The 23282-nt window shown below is 38.9% G+C and overlaps 2 protein-coding genes across 7 annotated transcripts in view; both read right to left on the bottom strand.

Annotated features, from left to right (window-relative positions):
- The window catches only part of LOC6039565, a 98075-nt gene extending 91799 nt beyond the window's left edge, over positions 1-6276 (bottom strand). For all 6 annotated transcript variants that reach the window (XM_038264936.1, XM_038264941.1, XM_038264942.1 and 3 more), the window contains exon 1: positions 6030-6276. The gene's annotated coding sequence lies outside the window, so the exon portion shown is untranslated. The remainder of the gene's footprint in view (positions 1-6029) is intronic.
- A 9332-nt stretch (positions 6277-15608) lies between these two features.
- On the bottom strand, positions 15609-23072 carry LOC6039561 (calcium/calmodulin-dependent protein kinase type 1G). Its single transcript, XM_038261184.1, has 4 exons — positions 22932-23072; positions 21802-22876; positions 16463-16613; positions 15609-16086 (listed from the first exon to the last, which is right to left on the bottom strand). Exons 1-4 carry the CDS (start codon positions 23037-23039, stop codon positions 15609-15611), a joined length of 1812 nt encoding a protein of 603 aa, XP_038117112.1. The 5' UTR covers positions 23040-23072.
- Positions 23073-23282: the final 210 nt, after the last annotated feature.

The following is a 23282-nucleotide window of genomic DNA, read 5'->3' as shown; positions in this document are numbered from 1 at the left end:
TCAAAATATGTAAATCGTTCAAAAGTGCGCCATCTAAAAAAAAGTTGAACATAAATTGTATGATATTATTCATAACTCTTTTTCATAAACAAATAAGATTTTTGAGAAAAACAAATTTTTGCTCACTGACTTAATGGGTAAATTTCATCAACAATTATTAGATTAATGTCTTTTCTAAAACTTTGAAATATTTGTTCATCTTTTTCAATTTAAACTTTATGAGTACTTTCTCCTTTACCAATGAGGCCATTTATTATTTGATATTTGAAAAAAAAGGTTTGTTGGGAACAGGTTTTTGATCGATTTGGTGTCTTCGGCATACACAGAAAAAAAAAGTTGAATTTTGAAATGTTTAAAATTTGGTAGATTTAATAATACCTCTTTTTGCGTAATATTACATAAAAAATGTGTAAAAATGTGAACCTGATGAATATTCATCAAAAACTGATGAAAATTCATCATTTTTTTTGACACAATCTCTGTCACCATTTCCTGATGAATATTACCATACCATAATTTTTTTCTGTGTAGTTGCAGGTATTGATTAAATTAATTCAGGATTTAAGAATAATTCTCTACCACAAAAAAAAATACTTCAAAAGTTCAAAATATTTTCACAATTTAAAAATTCAGTTCGACGTTTCCTTAAAAAAATTGCAATTGGTATGGAATTTTTCAATTTTATAAAATATTTCAAATCAAAAGTCAAAAAAAAATAGTAATGTTTCATTGAAATTGAAATTTGACATAAAAAAAATCGGTCCGATTTGTCTGACAACGTTGCCGAATGAATTTTGACCATCTTGCGGAATTTTGGCCATGTAAAACCCACCACATAGAAAAAAAAGTTTAAATTTGGAATGTTGAAAATTTGGTAGGTTGAATATTACCTCTGTTTTTGAGTAATATTACATAAAAAAATGTGTAAAAACGTGAACCTAATGAATGTTCATCAAAAACTGATGAAAATTCATCATTTTCTAGGGTAAAATTAATCATGTTTTTTGCCACAAAATTTAATGTTCATGTTTTTTGCGCAATTTAATTTAATGAGAATTTAACTTTTTTTTTCTAAAAAGTCCTGAAAAGCCAGTACACAGCAAAAAAAAAGTTGATTTTTGGAATGTTGAAAATTTGTTTGGTTGAATATTAACTCTTTTAAGAGTAATATTACATAAAAATGTGTAAAAATGTGAACCTGATGAAAATTCATCAGAAACTGATGAAAATTCACCAATTCCTGATGTAATATTACACATTTTTTTGACACAAAATCTGTCACCATTTGCTGATGAATATTACCATTATTTATTTTTTTCTGAGTAACTGGAACATTGGCGAAGTCACCAAATCGACCACAAAACCCGTTTATCAGATATTATTTATTGTTTTTTTTTTTTTGTAATGCATTTTTGTATGACAGTTATACAAATTGCATGAAGAATGAAATGCACAGTAAAAAATTGTGTAAATTTGGATGGTGCAATTTTGGATGGTTGAATATTACCTCTTTTATGATGTGATTTTACCTCAATTTAGACTGAAAAAGTGACATTACACCAGAAAAGTGTTGAAATTACACATTTTCAGAGGTAAAATTACACACACAGAAAAAAGGTTGAATTTTGGAAGGTTAAAATTTGGTTGGTAAGAAAAATTTGAAAGAGATTTGCCATAATCTTTAATAAACAAAATATCGATTCTCACTCATGTTTGGTTTAGTGCAAATTTGAAAGCAAAGATTATGAATTCAGTGTGACCAACATTAAAATCAAAGTATAACTATTAACTACCACTTCTGTTACACAACAACTTCACCGCAACTGCTAAACTAACATAAACTCTGAATGGCTTCATAATTTCTACGAATCCTTTCGTTCAACATCCCAAGGCTTTGGCACGAGTTTAAATAGGTTAATTTCAGCAGAAATGTCTCAGCTGGGACTTCCCACTACGGCACGTGTAGAGCTAACCTCTGGAATCGTTTGAAACCAGCTTATTTTGCACCCTTTTGAATTCATAGAGCGAGAACCCAAGAAGATAGGGTAAATGGCTAAATTTTGGATCAATTCACAGATTTTTTTTCTGTTGTTTTCTTTAATTTATTTTCGTTATTTTCCTTAATTCAAATTTCAAAGTACTTTAAAACTTTTTTCATAGTTAGAATATCAATTAAACGTAGCACCATCGTAGCATAAAATGGCGATCCAAAAGGCAAACCAACTAATGCCGTGCAAAAATAGCAAGCAAACCACGGTTGCGGAGGGGTCGCCGGGGCTTTCGCACTCCCGCAAATGGAAACTTGGTCGGAGAGCCCTTTCAGGGATCCCTGAAGGCTTTCGCTAAAATCTCACCCGGTTCCGGTGCGAGGCGGATGGCGAATTAATTTTTTTGTGTGCGCCCTATTCAATGACGATGAATGAAGTAGGGTAATGAAGATTTTTGCAAAACCGATTTAATCTTTCATGAATGTGATCAGTGAGGATGGATTTTGAAATAATTTTTATTGAAGATATGAATCTAAGAAGAAAAGATACTTTGATGTAATTCTGATGAAAATAAATTTGGACCTTTTTATAATAATAAAAAAAATTAATCCAAAGTGAATGATCTTGAAACATTTATTTAGTTGAAATACACAGTATCTTTTAAATTTAATTTCTTTGCTTTACATTCAAACCACTCTTCACACAATTTCAATTAGCTGAACGGCGCTAATTCCTTCAAAACAACTAAAAGCCATGCCAAAGTGTCCGCAGCTCGGTCGTTAACCTTCCCCTGAAAATCACCTGACACCATCGCGAACCACCGGCCGCACTTGCCCCATCTTATCGGAGGCCCGTGGCAGCTCTCCCAAGTCCGGTTTCCGGTTTTAAGTTACGTGACCAGCCCCCCGCTAGTTGGCATATCGTAAAATTAAACAAAAATGAAAGTGCAATCGCAGCTTGGACCGTTTTGGACTGCGGTGGACAACAGTTCAAATGAATTTAACCCTTGATGATCCAACCTACTAAAATAATATACATTGAATTTTTTTAACATAATACTAAAAGTTGAAAAATTACACAAAGTTATTAAATTAAAGTTGATTTAAAATTAGGCAAGGGTTAACCAGCCCGCAGTCATCGTCGTGGGGCCGGCTATCAAAAATAAGCCGCATGAAAATGAAACTCATAAAAATAACAAACCTGGCCCAGGCGACGAGAGACAGTGAACGTGGGTCCCTCTCCCCAGGGGGGGGGGGACATTCCATCTCGCGCCGAGAGGATAGTCCCGCGGTATCAAAAGTGACGCAGACGGTCGGCATGACAAACGCCAACAAAGCTGTTTTAATCGTTTTGACAGCTGAATGCTTTTTCGGCGCAACGGGAAATTGGGTATCGGAGTGCAGATAATCTTGGTTGATGTAAAGTAGATCAACGGTGATAAGCTCTGGTGTTGCAATAAATGTAAAGCGTAGTTAATTTTATCACTGTGACTACATTTGAGCGATTGTGTAATTAAAGAAGAAGTAGAATTTTTTCACTACTGCTTTGTTTTAAACAACAATTTTGGTACCGGAAATGATATGAAGCATTTTTTGGCAGAATAGATAAAAATGAAGATAAACTTGATTAGATAACATTAACCCTATATGACTCAACCCAATGTCGAGGTAAGGCTGATATTCGTCAAAATCTCTTTCAACTCATTCTCACTTTTAAAAAAGGTTTGGAAAAAAAGATCACCTCAACATTCAAAATAATTTGCAATTGAAACGGAAATTAATTACCATTTCATTAGTTTTTTCGTATGACCAAGTTTTTTTTTATCTTTTCTTAATGAATAATGTTTTATCGCTCGACTGAAACATAAGATTAAAATTGTTTGCTAAGATCGCCTATTCTTATAATTTTATATAAACCTATCTTTATTTTTTAAATGTTTTAGGGAATATTAAATGCCATATTAAAAAAAATGGTAGAAAAAGCAAAAAATCTTTAAAATTTGCAATAAAAAACCAGAAAAAGTTAAATTTTGATAAAGTGCACGGTTTTCACTTTGTAAAAATTGTTGGGTAGCTTTTTGTAATAAAGTCTCAATTTTTCAATTTTTAAAAACAGTGTCAATGTAAGCCCATTTTCCAAAGCTGAGAAAAATTCCCTACATTATGACCATGCAAAGTTGAAAAAAAAAGAAAAATATATTTTCTCAGTGTTGCCCAATTCACCCGTGATTTTTGATTCTCGATATCTCGGGAACTAATGATTCAATTTTCAATGTTAAAACATGTTTTATTCTTATTTTCTGCTTTTTCAATACTTTTTTTGTATTTTTTTCATCAGGAATAACTTTTTGAAAGGGCTGAATTGTTTTTGACATTTTCATAACAATTCCTTCAAAAGATACATGTTTATGAATTTTTGTTTGGACAGCTGCCAAATTTGTATGGAGAGTGATATGAATAAACCGATGATGCTAAATGCCTTCTTAGAGCATATGGAAGGCACCCAAATGGTTTCAGCAAGATTAAAAGTTACAAAAATGAAAATGTGATGACCTTTTTTTTGTGTTTAGCAAAGACAGCAAAGATTTTCAAGAAAAATTAATGTGCGGAATTTTTTTTAAATTTTGGAAAATGTTAAGGGGGTATCTTTAGGTAAAAATAAGTACCTGTGCCAATTTTGAGCCAAATCGGTTAAGATTCAAGAGTCGCTTTTTATCGTTAAAGTTTGCATGGAAAAAATCGAAAAAAATGTATTAGGAAAAGCAAAAAAAATCAAAATTCCCCCAATAGGTTGCGTTTTATGTGTCGGATCATTATCAAGTGTGAGATTCTTATGTAAAATTCTATGATAAACAACTTTGCCCAAGACTGCAAAACGATCGGAGTTAACCTTGACGAATTATTGGCGATTTGAAGAAGACATTTTTGAATAAAAAAAATTACCTACTTTAACGGTCCATGTCTATAGCGACCCTTAAACCTTAACTGGTTCCACTCCAAATTTTCACAGTTATTTATTTTTGCCAAGGAATCGAATCATCTATCGGTAGTATACAGAAATCCCAAGTTTGGTGTCAATTGAACCTTCCCTTTTTCTTCAAGGGAGAATTTTAACGAATTTCAAAAAAGAAACTTTTTATTTTTTTCATCGTAATTTTCAACCATTGAACTAAAAGACTTTCTTATAGTTGCATGTTATATGAACTTGTACAAGGAATTCATTTCAAATAAAATATCAATCCGCAAATAATATTGAAAGGCATTTGTTTCAACGCAGTTTATGGCTTAAAACGTGATTTTCATCCATTCCTTAATTACTTAATACTTTTTATTTGATCACCATCGTGTTCCCCTGGCAATTTTACATAAGAGTCACAGCACATCTCAACTTAAACCAAACAATATCCGAGAAACAGCCCTACAAAAATGAAAACTTTTAATTTGTCGAATCCCGGGGTTAGAGAGTCCAATTTCCCTCCCGGGAAAAAAACAGGAATTCACGAAAAACATATTTGCCGTTTCCTTGGATTTTTTTGAAAATCTTAAGGATTCAGTTTGACTTGTTTTTTGTGACTTTACCAATGTTTTTAAAAAAGTTATTTTTTTCAGGGGTCCACTTTGGCTGTGTTTTTTTTTATTATTTTTTTTGTCTTTTTTTTTTTTTTTTTTTTTGATAATGGTGCCATGCTATAGCAGAAAATGTGAAAAACAAGAAAAAATTGAAAAAGTGACTGTAAAAACATGAAAAACTTAGAAAGACAAAATGTAATTTTAGAAGGTGGTAAAATAGTCCAAATGCTATCAAAAACATAAATAAACTAAACAAGATAAATCCAAATAAAAATACTAAAAATAAGAGAAGTAAAGTTTTTCGTAAAAACAAAAGTTGCTCAAAATGACCCCCTTAAACACGGGATAAATTTAAAAAATTCGAAAAAATAATTGGGCTGTAGAATTAACTTACACATGATTTTTTTGCCTATATTTTTGCCAATATTAAAAGCTTCCTTTTAAGGAACATAAAAGTGTTACGTTCACCCACCTTTAGCAGTGTATCCAACCGGTTGATAAGCGTGGAATGTTTGGCCGTGTTTGGCTACTGGATCTCCTTCTCCTTACAGGTTCTTCCTCTGGTCACCTGCTTCTCCGTGTAACTTCCCACACACTCACACGTCGTCTGGTAACCCTCCACAGCACAACACTTTACAGTGCCAAACACCGGCACGTCGTCGTCGCGGTCGTCATTCTGCAGACGTTTGCAAATTTGTATTATTTTTTCCCGCTCAATTTTTTAGGGGAAAGTGGGGCAAGTGTAACAAGCTAAGGAAATGCTCGTTATAACCCATTAAAAACGTTAAAAAATCTGTCGGATTTTTTAGAATCATCTTATTCCAGGTCTTGACTGAGACATTGATAGAACAAGTTTTTAAAAAATTCTGTTTTTTAATGTAAAAAATTGATTTTAAAATTTTTGATTATTCGTACGTTCTACTCAACTAGTGGGGCAAGATGAACAACCCGTTGGGGCAAGAGGAACAATGCATGAAAAAACATGCTAATTTACTAACAATTGAACTATTATCACTTAGATACATCAGATTAGGATGTATTTGAATCGTTTCTTTCATTTTTAGATTTAAAAAAAATATTTTACTAAAAATTTGACCGTTTTTACGAAAAAATATTACTTGGATGATAAATAGTAAATTTTCATGATATTATTATATCGTGTATGGACAATTTTTAAACAATTGTTTATCAGTTTTTAAGAACTATTATGTATTTTTTTACAATAAAATATGTTGCTGCAGCAATTCATTTTTTTCCATACTAAAAATCCATATGGTACACTTGCCCCACCTAAACAAGATTTTTAAAAGCTCTCTACAAAAATAACCAAAACATAAATCATACTTTATAATACGTGCAAGTCATTGGTAGGAACACTACTGATCTAGGAAAAATAGCATTTTGATAAAATGAGCCTTAAAACGAACCCTAAGCCTTATTTTGTGCTTTCCAAATATTATAAGGAAACAAAGGTTTTGATAAAAACTTCATTAAATCTTATGTCCCTTGGCGTTTACGTCGTTTTGGCGGTTATGTGGTAGTAGAATCAGCTAATTGCATTGCTAGCAACAATTCCTCATGCTGGAAATAATCAAATTTGTAAAAATTACGGTCGTACGAGCGATTGTTCCTCTTGCCCCATATGGTCGTCTTGCCCCACCTTCCCCTACACCACTTTACACCACCACCTCAAGCAACCGGCATTCGGCAGACACACTGGCGCACACCATTGAATTTTACTCTTTTTTTTTTTTTTTGGTTGGTTTTCAAAACGGGGAAAACCCACTTTTATCTGGTGCCGGGAACACACAACACTTGTTTTCTGCCTGCTTCACTTTTTTTTATTTATTTTTTTTCAAAAGGGCGAAACAAAGCACGCTACTGTGTTTACATTTGCTTCTTTTTGGGCACGAACACACACGCACGCACGCCTGTCCTTGGCGTGGGTTGTCACATCAGTGTGTGCAACTCAACAAAAACGCAATCCCACATGCACACGGTGGAGGGTTATTGTAGTTGTTGTTGGGCGCAGGGAGATCTGCAAAAAAAGAGAATAAAAGGGGTTTCATTATTAAAAAGTTGAGAACTATTTCACGCATCAATGATTGGGTGAAAAAGAGGGAATGAGGTATGTATTTTGAAACGAGCAAAATTTTGTGTTATTTGAAACAGATAAAAATAACTTGTACTGTTGCCATTTGCCATACATTTTGATGATTTTTTTCACGAGGTTAGATAACGAGGTTCCTAAGAATGAGTAAATGAGTTAAATTACTGCTTCTAAAGGTGTCTTCAACTGAACTCGAGCAATAAATAGCGAGCGAGTTTCCATCAGACATTTTGCAAAATTATTTGTTTCAAAAGTGAAAAACAGGAACTTCGAAGGACATAGAACAAAATCCTTGCCCTGAACCAAACAAATGAGAATTTTCCATAATTATTTCATGATCTTTTAAAATATTTAGCCACATAGAATTCCAGAGTTTTTTTTTTGTCTGAAAAGGACCTATAAGTTATTGTCTTTCTTATGTTTATAGGACCTTTTCAAAAACAACTCTAGAATTGTATGTTATAAAAATTCGGTATTTATTTGAAAATTATTGATGGTTGCACATTCCTCTAAAAATCAAGGAAAGTTAAAAAAAAATTACAGGTCATGGTTTCAACATTAAAATGCAAACAATAATATGAAATGCATTACATACAAGAACAGTTGTCCTACAATCATAAGTTTTCAAAAAGTTTAGCAAAAATTAATTTAACTTGTACCATAAAAAGTACATCGATCATGCGATAAAATATATTCATTCAAAAAGTCTGAGTATTGATAAACAATAAAAAGTGACACAACATTAGAATGATTTAATTACAGCCACAATTTTCCTTATTGTTAGTTAAAATAATTAAAAATTCATTTAAAAACTATGTTATATAGAATTATGTGTGCAAAGGATCTGTAGAAACAAATCAAAACGCTCAATAAATAGGAAAGTGTGTTCTTTTGAAAAAATGTTATCAGCTTACAAATCTGGAGTAACGCTTTTAAAAATCCCGGCACAATGTAACTGACGAGACCAGCTATTGTTTTACAATTCAAGTTAAAAAGCTTTAGAATTTGCAGAATAGTTCAAACTGTCAAAATGCTCATGCGCCCTTTTCTCGTGTTCATCCAGAAAAAAATTGCATATATTTTTAATCCCTGATTTTAAAAGAAAAAAGGAGAGGCAAAACATCAACAAAAAAAATTTTCAAGACTTCAACATAAAAATAATTATTCACAAAACTAAGTTTTATGGCTAAACAACATTGTTTTATTCATACTTGTGCATCTTCAACATAAAAATAATTATTCACAAAACTAAGTTTTATGGCTAAACAACATTGTTTTATTCATACTTGTGCATCAGGCAGTGCGTGGCCGAATGGTTACGCTGTCCGCTTTGTAAGCGGATGATTCTGGGTTCGATTCCCATCTGCTCCAACCTTCCATCGGATGAGGAAGTAAAATGTCGGTCCCGGCCTTGGTTGTTAGGCCGTTAAGTCATTCCAGGTGTAGGAGTCGTCTCCATGCCATAAGTACAAACAACACACCAAACCAAGCCTACTCCGGTGGAATCGCTGGCGGCGGTTGGACTCGCAATCCAAAGGTCGTCAGTTCAAACACTGGGGTGGAAGGTTCCTTGGAGTAGAAAGAGGTTTGGGTGCTCTCCCCATTCAAGCCTTCGGACTCATAGGTTCGAGCAGAAACTTGCAATAGAGACCACAAAAGACCCGGGGGTCGTTAATGTGGATGGTTTGATTTTTTGCATCAGAAGAAGTTTTAATTAGTTATCTAAGGCCAGTAACATTTTGTAAAGTTCAACTTGACGTTTCAGCATTATTCAACAGATTGTTAACTGATTCAAACTTGTTATGCAATGTTTTTCTCAAGTTTCAGTCTGACTATATCATTTTGTATGTTTCAACAACTATTTTCAATTTAGACCGCCGTTGCGGAACAATTTCGGAACAAAAGGTCCTATTCACGAAATTTTCATTTTTTTGCTTTTTAGATGTTTTTAGAACCACCTTGATTCAGGGGTATTCAAAAACACCCAAAAAGCTAAAATTTTAAATTTTATTTTTAGGACCTTTTCATTAAATTTTTTCATTGAAACGTTTTTCCTTTAATTTCTTTGGGTATACAAATAACGGTACACATCAAGCAGAACTTTTGCACCAAGATTTTGTAACAGACATTTGATATCTCGAAAACTACGGGAACTAACGATAAAAATTTTGATTTTTGTTTTTAGGAAGATAACCGAAGAAAAGTAGGTCGAAACGTTGCAAAGTGTTTTCTTGTCACCGAACAAAACCAAGTGAATTTTATCAACTAACCATTTACAACCCAACACCTCAAGGCGGGCTTCAATCTAAAAAATCGCAAAAAATCAATTTCTCAACCAAATTTCGATCTTTAAAAAGCATTGGAAAGAAGAACTCTTAAAATTTTAGACAAATTTTAGGATTGCAAGTGTGACTTGTTTTATGTGACTCTGCCAATGGTTTTAAAAATGTATTTTTTTCTGAAGTCAACTTTGTAAAAAATGTGAAAACGAAAAAAAAATGAAAAATGTGAAAAACGGCTGTAAAACCACAGCAAAAAAAATGAATTTTGGATGGTTGAAAATTTGGTATGTTGAATATTCCTTATTTTTTGAGTAATATTACATAAACAATGTGTAAAAATGTGAACCTGATGAATATTCATCAAAAACTGATGAATAATCAACAATTCCTGATGTAATATTACACATTTTTTTCGACACAAAATCTGTCACCATTTCCTGATGAATATTACGATCATTTTTTTCTGTGAACATGACAAAACTAAATAGACAAAATGTAATGATAGGAGTTGGTAGTATTAACCACATTCTATCAGAAACAAACATAAACTAAACAAGATAAATGCAAATATAAAAAAAAACGAAGTTGACTTTATAGCTGTCGGCCACCATTGCTAGTACCAACCACTAGTGTCTTCCTTTTTATCTACAAGGACTTCGCCGCCCTGGGCTCCTAAGTGTATGAAAGTATGGCACGGAGCGACGGCGCCGAATACCCATATTTACACAAAGAATTTTAGAGCGCCCGCCGCGGGATTCGAACTGGCGACCTCTGGATTGGAGTCCAGTGCGCGGTCCGATTGATCCACATGGGCGGGACAATGCAGTACTAAAAATTAAACAAGAAAAACATAAAACAAGAAAAGTAGTTTTTCGTAGAACAAAACTTGCTCAAAATGATCTCCTTAACACGAGAAAAATAAAAAAAAATCGAAAAAAAATATTTGGGCAGTAGAGAGTTAAAAATTTGGTGGTTATAACCTAATCAATAATTAAGTTTAAGATCTAAAATTTAATAACAATTCCACTAAATAAGTTTTAATTTACGATATCTAATAAGCTAACGATTTTAAACTAGGTCGAAAAATGTCAGTAAAAAAACGGAACGAAATTAGTGCACAAAAAACTACTCAATTATTTAAAAAAAAAAGAATGAAGTCAAAATAAAAGTTCAGATAAACAATAATAAAATAAATAAAAAATAAGCGGAGATAATTACGATTCAACAATAGTTTAATAATTTCAATGGACAGTAAAAATACATGTTAAAACTGTCCACAATTTATTTCATCAAGACAATTTATGACTACAGCTTCTTTCCATCAAACAGACAATTGATCGTTGTTTTATTTGTCGCTTCTTCTCGTACAGCATTTGCCATTGAAACCTCTCTTAACGGATGTCCCCCAACATCCCTCGTAAACTCTCCGTCTGTCTCAGAACCAGTTTCCTCCGCCATGAATACTGGATGACCCAGTTTGCGGGTCTCGACTTTGAATTGAGTTTTCCTTTACAACTGAACTGAGCAGCAGCAACCGTCAACGACGAGCTTTCGCCCACCCAGATGTCACCGCGGCAAGTTTATTTCCTAGGAGTTCCCTCCTCTCTTGGTGCTGCCATCAAACCGTATATAAATACGGTTACTGCTGACTTGATGGCTTTCCGAATTGTCACGTATTCTCCTCTTGGTCCTCTTGGATGCTGGGAGTTTTCCTGAGTTTTCCTCGGGTGCATTCCAGAAGTGGCGCACTTCTGCACACACACACACACACCCACACACGCTCAAGTGCTTGATGAGTTCCATAAAAATGCTTTGCTCGACGTTTCTCCAGCAGACTCTCCCTGGTCCTGGGGTTGTTTGCAATATCGATTTTCCTTTTACCTTTTCAACCTTTGCCGGCTTTTCCGGCCAAGAGAGAGAGAATAAAGCACTAGTGCGTCAACCCTTCTCCTCCGGAGTCTGCCAGCAATTCCGGGCCATGATTGCCTGCTTTACTTTTTGTTCAAGCTGTTGTCTTCTTCTGCGGAATATGGTGCTGATGCCGAAAGAGTTCCACCTCGGAATCAACACTGCCTGGCAGAAGCCGTACAAAATGAGATTTTTGCTGCTTCCGGCAGATTTTATCTGCGGCGACCCGGGCCCGGATGTGGTGGAGATGCAAAGTTTCGATAGGATGTGGGAAAAGAAGGGTGACGTTCGTGTAAGACGTAACGTGCTCTTAAAATGTCCTTCCGAAGCGTTACAGCAGGTTATGCAACACCGTTTCGTGGAATTGCTGCCGGAAGGAATGCGACAAAAACAAATAAAAACTGGACATTTTTGTCAGCATACATCAGCTGGTTGTTTGCAGTGTCTCGTAAAAAACTTCCAGGCATCAGGCAGGAAAACCATTTTTCAGATGGGCATTCGGTAGATTCTTTGCATACTTTGTAAAACAATATTGTACATTAGGGAGCATTCATAAACCACGTGGACACTTTTTGGAATTCTTCCTTGGAAAATTTAACGTAACATACTCAAAAACTGGAAGTGTTCATCAACAGGATTCCGAGATATGATTTTTTGAAAATAAAAAGTGGGTCTTTTAAATACGAAAATTATGGTTCCCAAACATGTATAGGTCATCGCTGAAATTTTAAAGTTATCGCAGTTTTAGTGAAAAAAATGTTTTTTCTCGTTTTAGTCATTTTCTCGATTTTGCGCGTGGCGCGCCGGAAATCCCACTTTTTATTTTCAAAGAATCATATTGATCCTTGAACTGTAACTTGGACTTTACCCGCTCTTACCTCTCGCACTTTTAACAACAAAATTTCCAAAAACTAGGCAACCAGCTGTTGTTTATTTACATTTCCAGTCGCAGTTTCCACCAAACTGGACATTCGCACTTTAAAATTGCGATTGACAGGTGAGCAACATCGGCTCGCTTTGATCATTTTTTGAGAATATTAAAATTTCCCAAGCCAGTTTGACAAGTTCTCTCAGATTTCGGTCATTCGATTTTTTTTGTATTTTTTAATCCGACTGAATCTTTTTTGGTGCCTACCGAATGTCCAAAGAAGCCATTTTGCATCATTAGTTTGTCCATATAATTTTCCATACAAATTTGGCAGCTGTCCATACAAAAATGTTGTATGAAAATTCAAAAATCTGTATCTTTCGAAGGAATTTTTTGATCGATTTGGTGTCTTCGGCAAAGTTATAGGTATGGATACGGACTACACTGGAAAAAAATGTTACACGGTAAAAAAAATTGATGATTTTTTATTAAACTTTTTGTCACTAAAACTTGATTTGCAAAAAAACACAATTTTTATTTTTTTTCATTTTTTGATATGTTTTAGAGGACATAAAATGCCAACTTTTCAGAAATTTTCAAGTTGTGCAAAAAATCTTTGACCGAGTTATGAATTTTTTAATCAATACTGATTTTTTCAAAAAATCGAAATATTGTTCGCAAAAAAATTTCAACTTAATTTTTCGATGTAAAATCAAATTTAAAATCAAAAAGTACTTTAGTGAAATTTTCATAAAGTGCACCGTTTTCAAGTTATAGCCATTTTTATGTAACTTTTCTGAAAATAGTCGCAGTTTTCCATTTTTTTTTTAATTAGTGCACATGTTTGCCCACTTTTGAAAAAAATATTTTTGAAAAGCTGAGAAAATTTTCTATATTTTGCTCTTTTGAACTTTGTTGATACGACCTTTAGTTGCTGACATATTGCCATGCAAAGGTTTCAAAAGCAGGAAAATTGATGTTTTTTAAGTCTCACCCAAACAACCCACCATTTTCTAACGTTCTAACTCAGCAACTAATGATCTGATTTTCAATGTTAAAATATTAAACATTCGTGAAATTTTCCGATCTTTTCAAAAATAATATTTTCAAAATTTTCAAATCAAAACTAACATTTCTGTTGCGGCGTATCTTCGATCGAGCGGACTGTAACACTCGCGGATTTTTGGGGTACGATTTCGGAGGAATAAAACACGGTGAAGTTCACTAAAAACTACGAAAACTTTCTCTATTCTCCGATCTATCTACAAGTTACGTCTTCACGCTTCGCGTTCCTCTTGGCGACTTGCTTGTTTGCGCGCGAACTCTCGTTGTCGCGCCGTTGTTTTCGACTGTCAAAGTTGGCAGCGCCGGCCTGTCAGCGCTGCAGGGGTGGGTTACGCACACTGAGAGAAAATTGCGCAAATCTGGTTGAAAACTTCGGCATTGGCCGAACATTCTCCCCCCGGGTTGAAGGCTCGACTTCTAAAATCTAACCCGCTAGAAGAGAATCGGCCGCTGACCACGCTGGAGTTTGTTGGTATTTCATGCTCTCGGACCAGATGCGCATGCTTCGTCCCGAACTTGCTGTCATCTAGTGGTGTTCTTCGGTCAGTTGAGTGGTTGAGCTGGAAGCAGAGCTCGGCTGCACTCCCGGGTCCCAAACCAAACGGAACTGCTTCTCGATGCTGGTTAAGATTACAGACTGCAGCAGCTTCTCTGCTAACTTTTCGGCTGCACGGTCACGGTCGGTTGAACGTGCGACGTTGGCGTTGAACAGCTGGCAGCTGTACATCTTACTCTCGTGGCTTGGCTTCGTGGCTGCCTCCTCTTGGATGGCTGGTGCTGTGCAAACAGGCTGTGCACTGCTCGGAAGCGAACGATCCTCGACGTTCACTTCGCCGGCTCCGGCTGACTGCAGTGAGTGAGCTTCCTCGTCCTTCACTGCTTGGTTCATGGTAATATCGCGGTCTTCGTCGACCAGTCCAGCTGTCTCCGGCCTTGAAACAGCTTGCGGGTCATCGGACTCGGCATCTTCTCGTTCTGCGGAGGCTGGTAGCAGTGGGCCAAGTTCCACTGGCTGACACCAGCCAACGTCGAGGTCACCGTGGATCCGCTCTTCTGACCGCAGCGTAGGAGGTACGCCTGAATCGCCGGACATGTCGACGTCACCTCGAATTCTTGCCGAGGCGCCGTGTCGAACCATTTCAGGTTCGGCGGGCGGTTGTATCTCTTTATGCTCTGCGAAGGGTTTCTCTTGTTGGAGGGATCTTACTGGCATGATCTGGGGTTCGATCGGATTGGGGTTTGTCTCTTGACTAAGAACGCGCGTTACTTCACTGTCCGTGAAGCAGACTGTATTCAAGTGGTGTCCGTCACACCGCGTGAGCAACTGCTGATCATGATCTTTGGTTGTGATGGGTGGGTTCGAGATGGGTTCGAGTGGTGCACATACCTTGGGGGCTGCTACAGCTGGATCGGCGGGTTCATTTCCGGTACTGACTGGTGGCTGGTGCTGGCACTGCTGAAGGACAGTGACTTGAACGGGTTGGGAAAGCAGTGCGTTACTGAGGGCTACGATCTTCAGATTGACTCCTTGGAGTAGCCCCTCAATCGCCGCGCACTCCATGTCGTGGGCGTCTCGTTCATCGGCAAAAAGATCACTCTCCTCAACATTTTGCAGCACTTGATCTAACTCACCGTAGTACCGCTCTATGTTCTTCGCGAACACCCGGAACTCTGGCAAGGATGGCAGTTGATGATCTTCATCCAGTTCGGTAAGTCTGCTTTTGAGTAGCAGGATCTTACCCTTGACCTGGCGTCGCTTGTTGGCCAAGCGCTTTGCGGACCACGGTTGTTCGGCTGAGTTCATCTTAACTGGGCTGATCAGGTCTCTCGGGAATCGGTTACTCCGCCGTGGTCGCGCTCGTGGCGACACAGCAGCGGCAGCGTTCGGTCAATGGATTCTGCAGAATTTTGCTGGCTCTTGCAGCAGGTCAACTCGCACACTTTTTCTTCGGGATTTGCGCTTGCAGCAAAAACACTTCTGATCGGGGTGTCACACTTGCTTGTAAGCGAGACACTTTTTTCTTCTCGGGGTTCTTCTGCGCTTGCAGCAAGAATCACTTTGGTCGGGGTGTCACACTGGCTCTTCAGCGAAACACTTCTCTTCGGGATGCCTCGTCGCAGCCACACCTTCCGGAACCTTCCTACTGGCGCTTGCAGCAGGCCCTTTCCGTCAGCGCAGTGGCCTCGACGCAGCTGGATTTGCGAACCGTCCCACTGACGCTTGCAGCGGGTCGCGTTCCGATCTTCTTTCCGTGTGCAGCTGGAGCGACTGCCAAATCCGCAGCGGTGCTGCGAACTGGAATGTTCCACGCTTGGGAACTACACAAAATGGCGTCGCTACGCTCACCACACACACTCACACGCACAGGTTTTTAAGCGAACATTTTCTTTTGCGGTCTCTTGCCGCCACTGTTTCCGCCGTTTCTAGGCCACGGAGTCGCCTTCCGGAATGTTCTCGAATCTGATCTTTTTCGGTTCACTGTTGCGCACTCTTTCTGCGGCAAGATGGCAGCCCTTGCCTGCTCCTTGCCTTGCGCACACACAAACACACGTTTTTTTCCGGGACAAATGGTGGCGCGTGCCTCCTTTTTGTCGAGAGTTCACACAAACACTTTTGTTCTTTTCAAGATGGCTTCAGCCGGTGGCAATCGGGCCACTTTCTTCCGCCCAACGTGGTCCGTTGACCTTCCGTCAGCGTTACCGTTCCGTCGTTCTGCAGGACACAAACACGGCACGGAACACTCGAAACGGTCGCGGGATGGAGGAAGCTCTTATCCTCATCCGGAGGAACGCGGTAAGTTCGAATCCGTCGCGATTTCGAACCTTTTTTGCGGAAACGAGTTAGCACAAAATGGCGTCCATCCGGTTGGCCTTCCGCCACCTCTCACTTCACTCGCGAACTTTTCCGATCCGTAGGCTACCGTCTTTTGTCCGGTTCGAATGGACCAAATGTTGCGGCGTATCTTCGATCGAGCGGACTGTAACACTCGCGGATTTTTGGGGGTACGATTTCGGAGGAATAAAACACGGTGAAGTTCACTAAAAACTACGAAAACTTTCTCTATTCTCCGATCTATCTACAAGTTACGTCTTCACGCTTCGCGTTCCTCTTGGCGACTTGCTTGTTTGCGCGCGAACTCTCGTTGTCGCGCCGTTGTTTTCGACTGTCAAAGTTGGCAGCGCCGGCCTGTCAGCGCTGCAGGGGTGGGTTACGCACACTGAGAGAAAATTGCGCAAATCTGGTTGAAAACTTCGGCATTGGCCGAACAATTTCAAAAGGGCCAAATATTCAATATTACGCCCTTTTGAAATCTTAGTCTTGATTTAAGAATTTTCTCAGCTTTTCAAAAATATTTTTTCAAATGTGGGCAAACATGTGCACTAATTTAAAAATTGAATAACTGCGACTATTTTCAAAAAAGTTACCTAAAATGGCTATAACTTGAAAATGGTGCACTTTATCAAAATTGCACAAAAGTACTTTTTGATTGCAAATTAGATTTTACATCGAAAAATGAACTTGAAAATTTTTTGCGACCAACATTTTGATTTTTTGAAAAAAAAATCAGTATTGATTCAAAAATTCATAACTCGGTCAAAGATTTTTTGCACATTCTGGAAATTTCTGAAAAGTTGGCATTTGATGTCCCCTAAAACATATCAGAAAAAAAAAATAGTGTTTTTTTCAAATCAAGTTTTAGTGACAAAAAGTGAAATTAAAAATCAGAAAAAAATTTATCGTGTATCATATTTTTCAGTGTAGTCCTTATCCATACCTACAATTTTGCCGAAGACAACAAATCGATCAAAAAATTCCTTCAAAAGATACAGATTTATGAATTTTTATACATCATTTTTGTATGCAAAGCTGCCAAATTTGTATGTAAAATTATATGAACAAACTAATGATGCAAAATCACAGAGAACAGATGTATATCATTGAACAAACAACATTGAAAAACGTGTGTAAAAATTCAAACCAAAACACGTTGAACAAGGCTAGGGTGTGCACCATTAGGGTGTAATATGGTTGTATGGAAAAAAATAAAGTTGTCCAAATTTGGCTAGCACAGCAACTTTTTGGTTCCTTATAGGGTCCTTAACAACTCCCTAAAGTTTGGGAACGATTGGTTTAGTCCTCACTTTGCGCAAAGCAATTAAATTTTCCATACAAATTTGTATGGAAAAAATCATTTTTTTGAATTTTGATATTTAAAAAATCCACGTTTCACGCTATATCAAAACCGGATTCATATTCGGATGCTCTGGAATATGCTCTACAACTTTCCCGAAGAGAGTATGGTGCTAACATGCTCCTATAAAAAGATACAGCGTCCTCAAAACTCGTCTAAAACGTGATTTTCGAGCAAAAAACACGTTTTAGACGAGTTTTGAACACGCTATATCTTTTTATAGGAGCAAGTTAGCACCATACTCTCTTCGGGAAAGTTGTAGAGCACATTCCGGAGCATCCGAATATGAATCCGGTTTCAGTATAGCGTAAAACGTGGATTTTTTAAATATCAAAATTCAAATAAATGATTTTTCCCATACAAATTTGTATGAAAAATTTAATCGCTTTGCGCAAAGTGAGGACTAAACCAATCGTTCCCAAACTTTGGGGAGTTGTTTAGGACCCCAAAAGGAACTAAAATAATGCTGTGCTGGAAAATCGATTTTGATATTACACCCTAGTGCACCATCCGCCTAGATAGCGCCACTTCCAAAATCATGATGGCCTACAGTAGCAGAACGTTGGACCATCTAATCACTGCATAAAACATTCCGTACGAACGACATCAGACCAATGTCTGACTGTCCTTGATCAGAGGGTTGCAATTTTACGCGCCAAAGAAGGTAAACAAAACGAAATCGGACATAACATGTGTAAAGGGCCTATTTTAAGTTGTCGCATGAAAAATAATTGTTTAATGAATTTTCTGTTATGTTTTCGTTAATGTTAATGCATTTTCGCATTATTTTTAGTCAACTCTCGACATTTTTTTGATTAGGTCCTATAAACATATGAAAGACAATAGTTTATAGGACCTTTTCAAAAAAAACTCTGGAACTGGAATTATACAGAAATTTTTTTTATAATTAAACGAGGTTAACATTTATTTTCTTTCGAAATTATTGAGCCTTTTTCATTGTTAAGTCAACTCTTCTCAGCCGCGACGGTGGCGCCGCCAAGCGTATCCTGCACACTCTAATTTCTTTGATGCAAAATTGTATGCAACGCATTTTTTTAGTGCAACAGTGTTTACACACAAGTTAGAGCCTAGATGTGCATCTGTTCTCTGTGGCAAAATGGCTTCTTTAGGCATACCGAAGGCACCAAAAAAGAATCAGCCGGAATAAAAAATGGCGGATGGCGGATTCTCTTCCTATCGTAAATGAACATTTCAAAATTCCAAGGGATTCATTCCTGGTGTGGTGGTGTGTCTCGGGATAAACGCAAATATTTTGAAGTTTTCTGGAAAAATATGATTCGATTTTCGAAAACCCTATCTAAAAAATACGTTCAACGGTCTTAGTTAGCCAATTTAAAAAAAAATGATCAGAAAAATAAACTAAGAATCGTTAGTTGTTTTGCAAACGTAACCAAACACCATGCCATTAACCGAAATAAATCGCCGTATTACTTTCTCCCCAACTCAATCACCATATTCATTGAACATCCTTCTCCTTAACCCTCACCTTTGCCATCGCGTCGTTCGGTGTCCAATATCTACACCTCTCATTATGAGGCTAATTGAAAGTTATCACCTTGTCCAACCGGGGACCCCCCATTAGTGTTACCCACCCCGGGGTCACATGACCAACATCAGAGACCTAACCTCTCGCTCTAATCGGCTCATCAGGTGATGAAGTCGAAGAAGTTATCCGAGTCCGAGCCAATGCATAACGGGGCGCGCGCACACGACCAAGGCCAAAGACGTGACTCGGGCTAACGGGAGGCGAGGAGTCGACTCCATCGTAGTCGGTCATCTCGGGAAAACTAGGGCTAGGCGTGCGAGGACACACACAGACTCCCGAGATATTCGTTTCGTTGGAGCGGTGGAACGAAAGCGAGAAAATGGTACCTCCTATCGATAGTGGAGAGGGGAGGGCTGCAGAAAAAAAAAAACAAACATTCCTTTCAATGGTCTCCACAAACGGGCTCGTCGAAAAACCGGTCCAGAACCGGGGGGAGAGCAGCAATGAGGCCAACGCTGCTGGTACGTACAGATCACTTTGCGTCTCAACGGGTAGCAAGTAGCTCGTATTAAGTTCGGCATGATTGTGTGCTGTGTTGTTTTAAGGTAGGTCAAATTGGGAACTGCTGATTTAGCTGATGAAGACCAAGTCGAAAGCTGTTGATTTGTGGTACGTACATTGCTGAGAAGACTCTTTGACCTGTCACTTGAGACTTCAATTGGGCTATGGGAATCAACTGATTACATCAAATTGCGCGATGAGCGATACATCTTAACGAGCGTTGAGATTCAATCTACGGCAGAAGTAGTTTTCACACGATTAGTACATGAGTCAGCACGGTTACCTCAAACCACTCAACCGAAAAGCTACTGTCCCAGAGTGTTAAGTGCTTTCCGGAGGCGCTCTTCGTCGGTTTGATTATGTTGTCGACCCCTGGGACAGTCCCCGACTTCATCCGGAGACATCTTCTTTTAATCTATACCACCCCACCCACCAGGTTAAGTGGTGTCCAGCTTGGTGCCCTTACCCCAAGACTCGCTGCGATGGCTCAGGAAATTAATCCACATGTTTCGAACAGTCATCGTCGGAGATATTTCGAGGTCCACACATCACAGAGGTAATTACGGGCGACCCCAAACGAGCCTCCGAGTGCGCAATTACGAGGCAGATTTTTTTTCTCTAAAGTCCACGAATTGCGGCGAAGGTTCGCGGGAGTTCTGGAGAACACGCGCCATGGGTCGCTCGCGTAATGAAGAAGTTCGTCGAATTTAGTGACGGTTTGTTGCTTCTGAATTGCGTGCTTGAAAGTGTGAAACAAGTGCGATGCGGGTCAACGTTTGTAACTGTACCTTGGAAGCCGTTATGATTTTTTGCTATAACACTGTTCAACAGAATTTTGTCGAGGGGACCAGAACTTGTGTGTTCAGAAAAGTGGAATTTTGTTGAATGTCAGTTAAGGAGCCATTACACTACAGCAAACAAACAAACAAACTCGCACTTTTTCGTGTTTGACAGTTTGCCAAACTCGCAAACAAGGCAAAATTAATGCAGGCTGACGTTTGTACAAACAAATCCAGGCAAACAAACAAAGCAGGCAAACTGGCAAACTGTCAAAAAGTGCGAGTTTGTTCGCCGTAGTGTAATAGCTCCTTTACTAACAACATATAAAGTTCACATTACGATTTTGATGTGCTCTTTTGTACTAAGCTTGCTGGGATTCCTTTCTAGATAGAACAAGAAAGCACACGAGCATCGATTAAGTATCAGAAAGTATTTTCAGTATTAGCCGTATTGAATGTCATTCATTTGTGGGTAGCGTAGCATTGCATAGCATTACGGGTCTATACTGTGCCGTTGGAGATTAGAATTAATTCATTTGGGTCAGATTTTAAATTTTCAAATCAGAGAGGACTGATTCATTAAAATGAATCAATTCACTAGGACACTCAAGTTTGGCTTTTCACTCAATAGGCTCCAACTAGTAAATGATGAACGACTTTCATCAAGTTACGACCGGAACCCACCCCCTAAACAACAAGAACTGTCGAAGGTCGACCACGATATTTTCATTGCCAACCCGGGGGAGAGCCTGGGAAACTTTCTCCTGCACTACACCCTCGTAAACTTCCTCGAGTCCTTCGAAACGTGGCCCGGCAGAACTTTTAATCAGGTTCTAGACCCCGGCTGCTGCCACTTTGCGATAACGAACGAGAGTGATGATGTGGTCCCATACAACCACCGGAGACGGGTAGAAGCGATTCCATGGAGACACAAAATAATGAGCCGTAATTGTTTGTATTTTATAACGAACGGGTATCATCTGGCGAAGGTTGCTGCTGGGGATCATCTGGTTCGTCGGCGGGTTCAGGGCGGTCTTCGTCGTCAGGTGGTGCATCGTTGACCGTGGAGTCGTCTTGCAGCAGTAGGATGGTGGACGTCTTTAGTGACAAATTGGATTTAAATTGGGGCGCGTCTCGTTGCTCGACCTGCTTGATGGTCGTAATGACGTCGCTGCCGGACTGGCGCAGCTTCGATTGGACGTGCAGCACGTCGCTGGAACAGGCTCGGGTTACGGAGCGGGCCTCGGCTAGGCACACGAACTCGTCCGGGTTGAGGGCGCGGAGTTTGGGGACGTCCATAAACCAGTCGTTGATGAGCGTTTCGTCGATGGTGTAACGAATGGTTGGGTTTGGTTCTAGCAGGTTCGTGACTAGGGATTTGACCTGGTGGGATAGCTTGCTGCGGACTCGCGATCTAAACTGCCACTTGCGAGCCAACTGGAGCTCGTAGACTGCCTTTGTACGACCTTTGAAGGGCATCGATTTGTTGAGCATAACGTAGAGGAGTACTCCGTAGGCCCACATGTCGGATGCTTTGGGATTGTAGGGCGTCCCCTTGAGGATCTCCGGCGAGGCGTAGTCAAACGATCCGCAGTAGGTGCTGCTCAGTTCCACCTCGTGACTTCGCATCACGTGCCGTGCAAATCCAAAGTCGCTCAATTTGACGTTGAAGTTCGTGGTGATCAAGATGTTCTCGCACTTGAGATCCCGGTGTGCTATCCCGGATTCGTGCAGGTATTGCAATGCAAGTCCGACTTGGCGTCCCCATATCCTGCTCTGACTCTCGCCAATAGCTCCATGGGCAAGGATAAAGGTCAACAGGTCGCCCAGTTCGGCGTACCGCATAAATATAAAGATCTTCGAGTGACATTTGACGATCGCCTGGATCCGGATGATGTGCGGATGGCGGACTCGTAGCAGAACCGCCAGTTCTCGCGGTAAGAACTTGCGCCGGAACTTGGCACTGCACACCGCTGTGTCAATCAGCTTGCAAGCTAGCTTTTCAACACCAACTGCGTTCGGGCTTGTGTACTCAGTAAGGTAAACCTAACAAAGAGGAAGTCATGTTGAGGCCGTTCAGATCATAAGCTGAACCGCATACCTTGGAGAACGTCCCTTCGCCCAATCGCGCCACAAACCGATATCCCAACGTCTTAACGTGCTCCTGTGCTGTCTTCCTTCCCGACACGGATTCAATTTTGGAACTCATTACATTTTAGAATTTGGAGCACGACAAGTTGTCTTGTTGTTGTTGTTGTTTCCAAAAGAAACTAATTTCATAGCGCATACTTCGATTTGGCCGATCAGCGCAAAATAATCGGCTCTCGAGCCATCGCTCGCTCGCTCACTCTCGGAACTAATCTGTGTGCCATCAACCGGGCGGAATTTCTATAGATCCCGGATCGGCCGTCAACAACACTTTCATTCAACCTTTTCATTCCATTGAGTAGGA

The sequence above is a fragment of the Culex quinquefasciatus genome, chromosome 3 (genome assembly GCF_015732765.1).
Source record: "Culex quinquefasciatus strain JHB chromosome 3, VPISU_Cqui_1.0_pri_paternal, whole genome shotgun sequence".
Lineage (NCBI taxonomy): Eukaryota > Metazoa > Arthropoda > Insecta > Diptera > Culicidae > Culex > Culex quinquefasciatus.
The sequence above is the reverse complement of the archived record's forward strand: the minus strand, read 5'-3'. Positions and strand labels throughout refer to the sequence as shown.

Excerpts from the sequence above, each read along its gene's own strand:
- LOC6039561 (XM_038261184.1), bottom strand. The coding sequence starts at position 23,039 with ATGAGTTCCAAAATTGAATCCGTGTCGGGAAGGAAGACAGCACAGGAG. Across the intron at positions 22,877-22,931 it reads GCGAAGGGACGTTCTCCAAG|GTTTACCTTACTGAGTACAC; the intron begins GTATGCGGTTCA and ends CCTCTTTGTTAG. Across the intron at positions 16,614-21,801 it reads ACCTTCGCCAGATGATACCC|GTTCGAAATCGCGACGGATT; the intron begins GTTCGTTATAAA and ends TCCGCAAAAAAG.